This window comes from Camelus dromedarius, chromosome 21 (assembly GCF_036321535.1).
Source record: "Camelus dromedarius isolate mCamDro1 chromosome 21, mCamDro1.pat, whole genome shotgun sequence".
Lineage (NCBI taxonomy): Eukaryota > Metazoa > Chordata > Mammalia > Artiodactyla > Camelidae > Camelus > Camelus dromedarius.
The window spans coordinates 5,256,822-5,268,971 of record NC_087456.1 but is presented as its reverse complement, the minus strand read 5'-3'; the positions used below and the strand labels follow the sequence as shown (position 1 = coordinate 5,268,971).

The window sequence follows — 12,150 nt, the reverse complement described above, 5'->3', positions numbered from 1 at the left end:
CACTGCACAGATGAAAAAAAAAAAAAAACAGGCATAACATGGAAAATTACGGGCAGAGCTGTGACACCTGTCTCATTCTCCGCAGTCAGCGCCACCACCAGCAGTAACAGTCACCATTCGCTGGGTGTCTCCTGTGTGCTGAGCGCTCTGTCTGGGATTTACCTCCCTGAGTTCTCACCGCTGTGAGGCTGGTGCTAGTGTCACCATCACTGGGGGAGGCAGCCCCGGGGCTAGACCAGGCAGGACTCAGCCCCAGGCCCTCCCCCCACACGTGGGGAGAAGGACCACGGTGGGCGGGTTTCCTACCCAGGGCTCAGAAGTGTTTGGGGGAAGGGGGCAGAGTCTCATGATGCTTTACAGACAGGAATTGGGGTGGGAGGTGGCCCCTTCCTACCCCACTGTGTTCTGGGCCCTGACCAAGCCCTGGGATGAAGGAGCCAGTCCCTGCCCCTGGGGAGCTCACACACCGGAAAGGAGACAGACGACAACCCACAGGCCTGGAAGAGAGCGTGGAGGAAGGGAGGCCCCCAAAAGGGCTGTTAAAACAGTGTTCACTGTTAAAGTAGCTGCCAGCTCATTGGTCCTCGTGGCCGCCCTTGAGGGAGGACTGTATGTCTGTCTTTAAGATTAGAGGTTCAAAAGGCTAGATTTCTTGTCCAAGGTCACACAGGTCATGGGCAGAGCTTAGCCCCGCACTGGGAGCTCTGTGAGGGCAAGGGTCACGCCTTTCTTGTTACTCTGTCTCCAGTGACCAGCACGGCACCTGATGCATGGTAGGTGCTCCCAGTGTTTGTGGTTAAGCGATGGGCTCCCAAACTGGTGTTCTTAACCGCTGCTCCAAACAGCTTTCAGAGGAGAGAGAGCGAGCCTCCCACTGGGAAGTCTAGAAGGTCCCAAGGAAGCAGGCCCTCTGAGATGGGCTTTGAAAGATGGGCGTGATTTCATCAGGTGGGGACAGGGGACTGGGTTTTCTCGGGGGAGGGAGCCCTTTGAGCAAAGGTGTGGAATTAAGAAGCTTACTAGTGACTGAAACAGCAGGTGACCCACGTTGACCAGGTCTTCAGGTGTCAGAAAGGAACCGTGAAAGAGAAGCTTGAAAAGCAGGATACGTTTACATGTAACGGCGTAGACAACATTGTGCTTCGGGGAGGGGACCCTGGCAGCGCCGTGTCAGAGGGGTCAGAGTTGGGGAGGAAAGGGGGAGGCATCCTGGGGTGGGCAGACCAGGCGGCAGCTGAGCCTGAGGACAGGGGAGGAGAGAGTGCCAGACCTTTGATGGTGGTGTCGTGGTATAGGGTGGGGGAGTGCCATCGAGTCCTGTGTCGAGGTACAGACGTGCGTGTGTGTGTGTTCACGTGTGTGAGCTGAGTAGGCAAGAGGCACTGGGGCCGGGTTTGGCCTCCAGGCTGTGAGTTGCTTGACTACCTTTGGCCATGGCCTTGGCAGGAAGGCAGTAATCACAAACACGGTCAGAGGTCTGAGGCTTCTCAGGCTTCGGCATCCTGTGTCCCTTGTCTCCTTCCCACAGCCCTTCTTGTCCCCTTTGGAGTGATAAGAGGGGATTGCTTTGGAATTCTTCCTTCAGTGATGTGTCCTTTGTATGTGAGAGAGGCCCCAGGTTAGGATGGGGCTGTGGCCACTACTCGGTCACTCCCAGACACTGGGCATCCACAGTTTGGACCACTTATCTAAAACCTTTTCTGAAATTAGGTGATGTCTAATTCAATAAATAGATATGATGGGGCTGGATCTGTAGGGTCAGCCTGTCACCCTGTATGCTTGTCCTGATGGAGGAGAGTGGGCTGGAAAGGTCTCTGAGGGTGTCTGGGCCTGACAGTGTGGGAACGGGGCCCCTTGAAGGGATGTTTGGAGCAGGGGTATTCTGTAAAGCCAGGGCAAGTGTCCTGGCATCAGGCCCCAGGATGCAGTGAACCAGGGCTGAAGCCACACTGCCGACGGGGCAGGTCTTCATGCTCCCTTGTTCCCAGGTAGGTGGATCCTTCAATCACCTTATTTCTCCAACTACCTGCAACCTGCAGAGCCCTGGGGAGGTGGTGGAAGAGAGCTCTCCAGGACACTCACTTCTAAGCCTCCTTCTCTTCCTTCTCTAATATCCATCAATCTCTGGACCTTACTAACGCCAAACCAGAAATGAAACTCCCCTCCATCCACTTCTATGGAGAAATGTCATTGAGTTTCTGGGGAGACAGAAATACAAAAAGGAAGGGAGGACAGACTCAGGTTATACTGGTGGCCGGAGGGGGAAGGGGCTGCAGAGCAGACTTGGCGACTTCCCCAGTCTTATGTCTAACTGTGTGCCCTTGCATTCCAGCACGTGCTTGGAATGCTTCCCCTCTGGAGAAGCACATGCTAGCAGTGTGGACGGAAAGGGATTTTTCTGGGGGCGGTTGGTGGAAGTAAGGGATGTGTGAGGATCCCACCGCTGACTTGGGCGTGCAGGGTACTGCTTCGGTGGTGGACCCTCGAGCACTGACGGGCCTTGGGGGTTTTCAGGAATTTGCCACCTTAACCCGGGAGCTGAGTATGTGTCGAGAGCAGCTTCTAGAGAGGGAGGAAGAGATATCAGAGCTGAAAGCAGAGCGGAATAACACAAGGGTAAGTGGAGTGACCTGGTGTGTGTTTGTGTGTGTGTTGGGGGGGCTGGGGAGTGAACCCCTTGACCAAGGGAGCAGGCATGGCCAGGGCCAGGGCCAACAGTCCCCAGGGCCAACAGGGAGGGCCCCAGTCCCTTCCTAACCTTTTCCTGCGTGATGTTCTGGGGTGATGGTCATTGTATTCAACCATCAGTGCTAGACTTTTCACCTGTAGTTGGGGGGGTCATGGGAAGTGCGCGGCCCTGGGAGGGAGGCCAGGCCAGCTAGCCTGGGGCAGGTATTCAACTCGGGCAGCAGCTGTCTACCCACCTGAAAGCATTTCAACATTCTGACAGTGGTCCACATGGCTGTACTCACATCTGCTGGGTGATCGCGTGGACCCTGTTTACAGCCCCTGGGGCACAGCCCTTCCTCTCACCCCTCCCCCTTCTCTCTCTCTGCCAGCTGCTTCTGGAACATCTGGAGTGCCTGGTGTCCCGCCATGAGCGGTCACTGAGGATGACTGTGGTGAAGCGTCAGGCTCAGTCTCCTTCGGGGGTTTCTAGTGAGGTGGAGGTGCTGAAGGCTCTCAAGTCGCTGTTTGAACACCACAAGGCCCTGGATGAGAAGGTACCCAGGCTGGCCCACAGCTTCCCCAGCCCTGCATCCAGCCAGGCTTCCCTGGAGCCTCTGAACATCCCTTCTCTGTGATTTCTGTATCCCGTGTTTAGGGAAAACAGCCCTCTAACTTCATAGCTGGCTCCCTCCTACCATTGATCTAATTTTCAGCCCCTCCTATTAGATTCCCTCTCAGAAATTTGCCTTTTGGGAGGTCCTTCTCTTTGCCTTGTGCTCAGTGGTGGTAGACCAAGCCCAGGCGTCTCCGGCCTCAGTCCAGTGGGGTCCCTATTTCTTTCTCCATCTCCCCTTACCTTGGGCAGGTGCGAGAGCGTCTTCGGGCAGCCCTGGAGAGAGTTACCACCTTGGAAGAGCAGCTGGCAGGTGCCCACCAGCAGGTAAACTGGCTGCCCACCCTCCATCTCTAGACTCTAGCTCCTGAAAGCCAAGGCTGGCTTAACCTTCCCCCACTCTGTTACTCATCAGATTTCTCCCCTCTGTCTTGGCTGGGAACTGTTAGCCAAAGCGAGGCATCTCTCTCGGGGAGGTGGGGGACTTGGAAGGGTCTGGAATATATAGGAGATTCTCTTCTCTTTGACTCACTGTCCTGGGAACTGTGCCCTGCAGGTGTCGGCCCTGCAGCAGGGGGCAGGGGTTCGGGATGGAGTGGAAGAAGAGGAGGGGACTGTGGAGCTGGATCCAAAATGCCTGTGGAAGGTGAGTCATGGGAGCTGCCTAGCAGGAGGCATCTTACCCTAGACAGAAGATGGGGGTCCTGCCCCGCCTTCGTTCAGTAGAGCAACTGCTTGAATTGAATCTGGGGCTTTCTCTAATACTGCCATTTCTCTTTTTCCTTCTTTCCCCTGCCCCATCTATAAAGAAATCTATAGATTTTTGTTTTAGTGCCTAATATGCACACTGATAAGCATATAATGTGTTTGTCCACTGCGATTGTTAGGTGCCCTCTAACTCATGTGTCCATCTCGGGCAAGACCACTGCCCTTTCTGAGCCTCTGTTCCCCTAGTCATGCCCCTTTCTAGGTTTCAAGAGGCTGAGATAGCAGGGAAACTAGAAATGATTGTTTTTCAAGAGGTAACAAGGGTGTTTGGTCATTGTCTGGAGCCAGCTCGTGAAACCCAGAGGAAGGAAGGGAGTGCTCTGAAACTGGGGGCCGAGCTGTGACCTGCTGTGGTTGTGCTGTCCATCTTCCCACCTCCCCAGGGCAGGGCAGGGGAGTGGGATGCCCTGGGCTCTGATGACTGACTGATAGCTCACTGTCTCTGGAGGATGGCATGGGCCAGGTAGAGGAGCTGCAGGAGCTTCTGGAGAAGCAGAACTTTGAGCTGAGCCAGGCCCGGGACCGACTGGTCACCCTGACAGCGACCGTGGCTGAACTTGAGGAGGATTTGGGCACAGCCCGCCGGGACCTTATCAAGTCAGAGGAACTGAGCAGCAAGCATCAGCGGGACCTCCGGGAGGTGAGCAAGGGCCTGGGCCAGACCCTCTCTTTCTGGGTGAAGGCATTTGGTGTCGCTGGGTGTCCCAGGTGTTAAAGGGGAGCCAGGCAATGGCTGGAGAGTGTAAGACTGAACACTTGGTGGGGCCCCAGTGTGGGGAGGAGTGGTGGGAAGGGTGGGCGAAGGTCAGAAACTGACGGGGCGATATGGAGGGGAGACAGCCAGCCAGGTGTGGGTGGGGAGGTGCAGACAGGATCGTGGTAGGGAGACGCTGATGACCTTCCCTCCCATCCTGTCCTCTCCTGCCCAGGCTCTGGCCCAGAAGGAGGACATGGAAGAGCGAATCACCACCCTGGAGAAGCGCTACCTGGCTGCTCAGCGTGAGGCCACATCCATCCATGACCTCAATGACAAACTAGAGAATGAGCTGGCCAATAAGGAGTCCCTGCACCGCCAGGTAACTCCTGCACATGGGGTTGGGGGCGTGGTGCTTGACCCTGGAGGTCTGGATGATCATGCTAAGCACTCCCTTGGCCCAGAAGACCTTGAGGTGCTGGCAGGGTCACCTTGGGAAAGGGAAAGTCAGGTGTCTTGGGCAGCCAAGAACCAAGATTGCCCCCTCGCTGCTTCTGACCTGTCACCTTTACTCTGCTGAGGCTGGGGCAGGGATGGGGTAGGCTTCAGGGCTCCCTCTTGACTCCCCCCCCCCCCCTCTGCTAGTGTGAGGAGAAAGCGAGACACTTCCAGGAGCTGCTGGAGGTGGCAGAGCAGAAACTGCAGCAGACTATGCGCAAGGCTGAGACGCTGCCGGAGGTGGAGGCCGAGCTGGCCCAGAGAATTGCAGCCCTCACCAAGGCAAGTAGGCCAGAGGTCTGGGAATCTGCCTCTGTTCCCCGTTTCCCGCGCTCCTCTGAAGCCGGGAAGTGAGTAGAGACTGGGAGGCTCACTGGGCTGGGAGCCAGGAAACTGCTTCTCCCTGCACGACTCTGGGAAACACACTTTGTCGTGTGTCAGCTGGGAGAGTTATCCCTGCCCTCATTGCCACACAGGGCTGTGACAGTCCCAGAAGAAGGGATGTGCAAGTACTTTCAAGAAGTAGAAGAAATTACGTGGGGCGAAGTATTTTGATTATCATTTAAAAATAACCCTTGTGGTTAAAATGGCCTTTTGTTTGGGTCTGGAGTGGAGAAATTAAGACTTTTAATTCTGGAAAGGTGAAATCTGAGAGGAGATGTGATCCAAGTTTATATATCCTTGAAGGGGGTGAGTGTTTAGGTCGAGCATAATTTTTGTTTTGTTTTGTTTTGTTTTGTCAAACTGAAGCATTCTATATCCAGGGACCACCCCTGGCTGTTTGAAGGCTGTAGCTTTTGGACAAATAAAAGGGAATATAATTTTACCCAACAGATAGTTAACTTTATGGAGGTGTGCAGGCTGAAAACATCCTAGGTCTGGAAGAACTTTGTAAATGCATGGACATCGACATGTGTTGGGTTTATCAAGAGAATTTAAGAGTGTTTGCAGTGGGACAGGGGCTTTCGTGGGATCATCATAGCTACTCCCTCAAGCAATGGATAGAAGGAAACGAACATTTAGTAACCATCAGGCCCCAGAACCTCTGGAGAACAGGGGCTGTGCCAGCGTGGCACCCTGGTGGGGGTTCTGGGGGTGGAACCTGCAGCCTGGGTATACTTTGGTAGACTCAGGACCAACTTTGTGCCTGCTACTGACTGGCTCTGTGACCTAGGAGAAGTCACTCCCTCCCTAACTGGATATCTGTGTCATTGTCTCTAGGATGATGAGGTTGGGCTTGGTGGCCTCTAAGGCTTTTCAGGCCCCTAGGAATGAAGAGCTGAGCTTAAAGTGAAGCAGAAGACGTTATGTGTGGGACGCTGAGCAGTCAAGTTTAGCATCTCCCAGAACTGACAAGGAGTGGGCTGAAGTGGACTGATGGTCAAGGGAGTCATAGTAGAAGGGCTTCAAAGAGGGATTTCCTGACTGTGAGATGTACAATGGTCTGGAATATCTTGTCAGAGGAGACAGTGGAGCGGGGTCTCTGTCTCTGTCTCTGTCATGAACAGAAGGGGAGACCTGTCTACCTGGGCAGGTTTCACAACAGAGGTGATCACCATGGCTAGCATTCGCTGAGTGCTTGCTGTGCCCTAAGTGTTTGCCATGGGTTAGTCCTCGCAGTGGGCATGGGTGCTCTTCTTACAGTTGAGGAGACAAAGGCTTGCAGAGGTTCAGTAACTTGCCTAAGGTCACACAGCGAGGAAGGGATGGAGTCAGGATTTGAACCCAGGAGGTCTGGTTTGGGTCCATGTTCCTAAGTGCAATTCCATCTATCTGGAAGCATAGAGGAAATTTATAGTAATTCATGCTTTCAAGTGCAGTTTTTTCCCAGGAAGTGTGGGGAGAATTTACAGTGTCTAGAGGTACCAACTCTGGGATGTTTCAAGGCTAGCTAGCCCTGGGCAGGAAGGAAGGGGTATAGGGGGGTGGGAGAGGCTGGGAAACCTGGCAGGGGTTGGGGTACTTGGGAAGAAAGCCAATGGTGGTGGCAGTTCTGCTCCAAGATGGTAGGTAGAGGGTTTGGCTTCCTTGGTCCCTGAGGCCCTGATCCCCAAAGACCACCCTGGCACTTAGGTGCATAGGATACATGGCCTGAGCAGGAAGGCGGATGATCTACAGACTGCACTGACCCATTCCTGCCTCCAGGCTGAAGAACGACACGGCAACATTGAGGAGCACCTGCGGCAGCTGGAGGGCCAGCTGGAGGAGAAGAACCAGGAGCTGGCTAGGGTGAGGGCACCAGGCTGGACTCTCAGGCCCCTCTCTCTGCCTCAGGGCAGGCATCCCAGGATGGTCTCTGGACAGGGAAAGGAGGAGGAGGAGGACCTGGGGAAGGACCTGGCTAGGGACAGAGACAGAGCCACAAAGAGGTGGGAGGAGATGGTCAGGAGAGCTGAAGAGAGCCCCCCCCCCCTCCGAGGATGAGAAGGGGACAGGGGAATGGGATGGAACCACAGCAGGAATGGGTGGCTCCCTTGGAGTGTGGGAGATGGCCCTGGGGTGGCCTGGTGCGAGGTGGGCTGGCTCTGCAGGTGCGCCAGCGGGAGAAGATGAACGAGGACCACAACAAGCGGCTGTCGGACACCGTGGACCGGCTGCTTAGCGAGTCCAACGAACGCCTGCAGCTCCACCTAAAGGAGCGCATGGCAGCCCTAGAGGAGAAGGTGCGGTGGGTGGTCGGGCTCCTGGGCGGGGCTGCCAGGAGGGGCGGGGCTGGTGGAAGGGGGCGGGGCCGGCGACGGTGTGGGTGGAGTCGGGTTGGGATGTGAGAGGAGAGTCGGCGTGGGGGCGGGGCTGGGGGCGTGGGCGGGGCGAGGCGGGACTGTAGGGCGGGAGGAGCAGCCTGGGCTGTGGGTGGGGCAGCCGGCAAGGGAAGGTGGGGCCGGGGAAGCAGGCCGGAGGGCAGGTAGTGCTGGGACGGGAAGGGGCGGCCTGAGCTGGAGCAGAGGAGTCGGGCGGGCGGTGTTCTTGGCTAACAGCTGTTCTCCCCCAGAACACGTTGATCCAGGAGCTGGAGAGCTCCCAGCGGCAGATTGAAGAGCAGCACCACCACAAGGTACCCCGCTGCTGGCCAGCCCTGCTAGCCTGGGGTGCTGAGCGCGCTGCGAGGAAAGAGCACGCCCCGTTTCATGCAGCGTCTCCGATAGCCAGCACTGTCCGGGGCAGTTGATTGTCCAGGCACACACCTTACGTCACAGTAGATACATCGCCACCTGCCTGCAACACAGAAACTAAGCCCTAAGCATAGGGCAGAGCGGGTAGCTGAGGGGCAGGGCCCGGGGAACGACTCAGCAAAGGGGTTTGGTGAGGCCTCATACCTGGTGAGGCAAGAGTCCAGTGACTTGGGGAGGATAAGCCACAGCCTCTGCCCCAGCAATGTCTGTGAGGTTCGGAGTTCACGGGGCCCCTCTGCTGCCCAGCCTTGTTTGCCATGCGTCTGTGTGGTAGTGAGGGCTCGGCAGGCCCGTTCTGGTAGAGTCCTTCCAGACAGACCCTTCTTCTGGCCCTGCCCTGCCCACCTTTCTGCTTACTTTCCAATTGGACCTCTTCTCTTTGTGTCGTCTGTGGGCTTGATCTCAGGCCCCTGGCTTTGGACTTTGCAGTGCATTCTTTTGCTCCTCCCCAACTCTGCTGTCCTCTTTGTCCTCTTCTCCCCTCTCTTCCCCTCCCTCACCCCGACCTCCACCCTGGGTCTGCCTGGCACAGGGCCGCCTGTCTGAAGAGATTGAGAAGCTGCGCCAAGAGGTGGACCAGCTGAAGGGTCGAGGAGGGCCGTTCGTGGATGGCATCCACTCCAGGTACTGGAGCGCAGGAGGCTAGGCACGCTGGGATGGGGTCCTGGATGGACCTGGATGGACCCTGAGGAAGGAGACTTCCTCCCACCAAAAGACCTCCTAGGACCTCAGGGTCTTTCTCCTATTCAGAGTGGGATGCTGAAGCTTAGAGACCTTGGTAAAGTCATCCAGCTCGCTTGGGCAGTTAAGAAGGGAGCACCTGTCCCCTGATGGATGCTGAGAGGCAGGTAAAGCACGGGATGTTCCTTCCTGAGTGCCATGGAACACAGGCCGTGATTCCTGCTTCCTTGACAGAGGGCTTGTCCTTGAGAGGGGTCTGCTGAGTTACATGCTCACCCGTGTCCCACCGGCCCTGCTCACAGAGAGTGTCTAATCATTCTAGTTCTTTTGAGACACCATCTCTGGGGCTCTGGAGGATCTCTGAAATTCGAGGACCACCTAGGTTCAGGGAGCAGGCAGTAAGCAGAAAGGCAGCAGGAGAGATTGAAATGAGACGTTAAGAACGTCCTCACTGTTGGAGGTTGAGATGCCTTGTTACTCATACTGTTATGGCGTCTTTTCCTGAAAACATTTCAAGAGATGGTGAGCGGAGCCTTCTACCTAATGCTTGAATTAGGCCTATGTTTTAGAGAACTTCTGGCCTTTTCTTTATATTTTTGAAGCAACTGGCATTGAACTCGGACCTCAAGCCTACCCTCAGTTCTCTGCCCAGAGAGGCAGGGCGACAGTCAAGAAGACTCAAGGCTCATGGCTCCTGGATGTTTTCCGTCCCAGCCAAAGTCTCTTTGATCAGAACTCAAAAGGTTCCCTCTGGTCGTCCTTTCGCTGTGTCAGAGAAGTAGGGCATCGGCTTCCTTGAATCGAGGCTAAAGGGAGTGTGTGTAAGTGTATGTGCGGAGGGGTAGGGCTTAAATTAGGGAGAAGGATGTTGAGTTTGAAGAAGAGAAGCTGTGGGGCTTTTGGGGTGGTAGAGACTTAAGTGTCACCTTTGAGTTTACTAGGAATTATTATATAAGAGTATGGAGAGACGCAGGGAATAGAGACAGAAAATGGTAATTGGAATTCCTCCTACTTTCTTCCTTCCAGTAGGTGGTTCAGCAGAGACCAGCCTCCCCAGTTAATAAGACATGGCCCAGAGTACACCGAGCTCTTTGGCACTGCTTGCTTTCCTTAATGGTTGGGAATTCTTGGCTTTCGCTATGGAAGCAGTGGCCCCATCATGGAACCGGGGCTGAGCTGCCGGGGAGAAGAGGAGGCTAAGCAGAAACTCCCCTCGTCCTACAGAGGCCTTGTGTAATTTGTCGTGGGCTCACCCTGTCCCTTTGCTGTGGGCTTCCTCAAGTTCAAACTAATCTGGGAAGGCACAGGGAAGGAAAAACAGTAGAGGAGGCTTGCAGATAGTCTACAGGATCATTGCTGTGATCCTGAAAGTTCAGGGTTGGGATGGATAGACCCTTGGGGCAGTCCACGTGCTTTCTCTTACAGCGTCAGAACCTCTGGAAGCTTCCTAGGTATAGAGTGTGCCTGGGTTGAACTCCAGCCAGGGATTCAGTCCAGATTCTAGGGAGACCAGAGAATCTGGTCTGGGGGAGAAGACCAAGAAACTGGACCCTCAAAGTTAAAAGGACCTTCAGAGACCATCCCTCCCAACCTCCTCCAGGGCCGCGCACACCCTCCCAGCACCATTCTTGTCAGATGGCCAGGGAGCCTGTCTGAATACCGCTTTGATGGGGAGCTCAGCTTTCTTAAAGCCACCAGTTGCATTGTAAGCCAACTCCTGCCATTTGAAGGTGCTTCATGTGTTAAATGGAAAGCTGCCTCCCTAAAACTTTCTCCCTGGGATCATTCTGATCCCTGGAGCACCAGAGAATAAACCTAATCTCTTGCTCACATGGCAGCCCTTAAATCACTTACAAAAGCTTGTGTCCTGCTAGGATTTCTCCTCTCCAAGCTAAAGATCTCTTAACTCTTTGGGCCCAATGGGTATAAGCCGGGGCTTTCGGTCCTCAGGGCTGGTCTTTTCTCCCCCCCCGACTCAAGGACACACGTAGTCAGTGCAGCGGATGTGGGGTTCTCCCTGAGCACCAGCACCCACGCATCTCAAGGTCTGCATCGTTGCTACCCAGCACTGCGGGAAGAGCCTGCCAAGGTGAGGGGGCGGAGGGCTGAATGTGGACGGGTCTCCCCTGGGGAGTTTGGGGTCAGTTCAGCCCCGTGCCTGGCTCCAGTTTCACAGACGGCTGGTGTGTGGTGCAGATCCTCCCCCCGCCCTCCCCTGTGTCAGTGACAGCTGCAGCCCTGGGGTTGGGGCCATCACCAGCCAACAGCTGCTCCCTGCCTCTCCTCCGCCTCCCCGTGGGCAAGAGGTAGGGGCTGGCGGGTGGCCAGCCAGTCCCTGAGGCCCCGCCGGAGCGTGTGCGGGTGTGCCTGGGTGTGCAGCCACGTGTTTCTGGTGGTCAGGGCGGGGGATGCAGGGGCAAGGTGGAATTGGCCAGCTTTCTGGAACAAACGCTGTGGTTTATGGGGGAGATGAGGGAGGGATGACAGGTTAACTGGCCCTTGGGATGGCACTTAAAAGTTTTCTGAGAAGCAGCTGTGAGTTCACGTGGAGTCTGCCTAGGGAGATTGTTAGGGAACAGGAAAGATTAGAGGCAGAAAAGGACCGACTTCAGTCTTCCGGGGAGAAGTCTGATTCCTTCCTCGCCCCATAATTGTTAACCACGCTCTGTCTTGAGCCCGGGCCTCTGCATTTTCTAGGGCACTAGAAGATTTAGGCAGAGAACGAGGGAACCCCTGGTCTGATGGCGGAGTCGAAGTCTGAAGTCACCTCTTTTTCTCTCTCCCCTCTCCCCTTTCCTCTTTCTTTTGATAAGAATACAAGAGCTGCCCGGGAGCTCAGTCTAAAGGCTACAGGGGCTGGAAAGGAGCCCCAAGAGGAACTTGGGGATGTGGGTTACGGAGGGTGGGGCTAGAGGTGGGCTCTTTCCCGTCCTTCCCCTGCTCTTCTCGCTCTCCCAGTCCAGGTCTGCGCTCTTTCCTCTTGTGGGCCTGTGTCTGCCAGAGGGTTTGTAGAATGATTTCTGAGAAACTACTTCCCCTCAGGGTTGACCAGA

General features: G+C 55.5%; 1 protein-coding gene across 6 annotated transcripts in view; it reads left to right on the top strand.

Annotated features, from left to right (window-relative positions):
* Positions 1-12,150, top strand: part of PPFIA4 (PTPRF interacting protein alpha 4) — a 48,640-nt gene that overhangs the window by 12,161 nt on the left and 24,329 nt on the right. For 4 of the 6 annotated variants that reach the window (XM_064477055.1, XM_064477054.1, XM_064477058.1 and 1 more), the window contains exons 3-14: positions 2,515-2,616; positions 3,060-3,224; positions 3,536-3,610; positions 3,840-3,929; positions 4,500-4,691; positions 4,981-5,127; positions 5,391-5,525; positions 7,317-7,472; positions 7,775-7,906; positions 8,236-8,298; positions 8,949-9,040; positions 11,078-11,186. In XM_064477055.1, the coding sequence (XP_064333125.1) occupies positions 2,515-2,616; positions 3,060-3,224; positions 3,536-3,610; positions 3,840-3,929; positions 4,500-4,691; positions 4,981-5,127; positions 5,391-5,525; positions 7,317-7,472; positions 7,775-7,906; positions 8,236-8,298; positions 8,949-9,040; positions 11,078-11,186 (1,458 nt within the window). The remainder of the gene's footprint in view (positions 1-2,514; positions 2,617-3,059; positions 3,225-3,535; positions 3,611-3,839; positions 3,930-4,499; positions 4,692-4,980; positions 5,128-5,390; positions 5,526-7,316; positions 7,473-7,774; positions 7,907-8,235; positions 8,299-8,948; positions 9,041-11,077; positions 11,187-12,150) is intronic. The other 2 variants (XM_064477057.1, XM_064477056.1) reach the window with 1 other exon arrangement.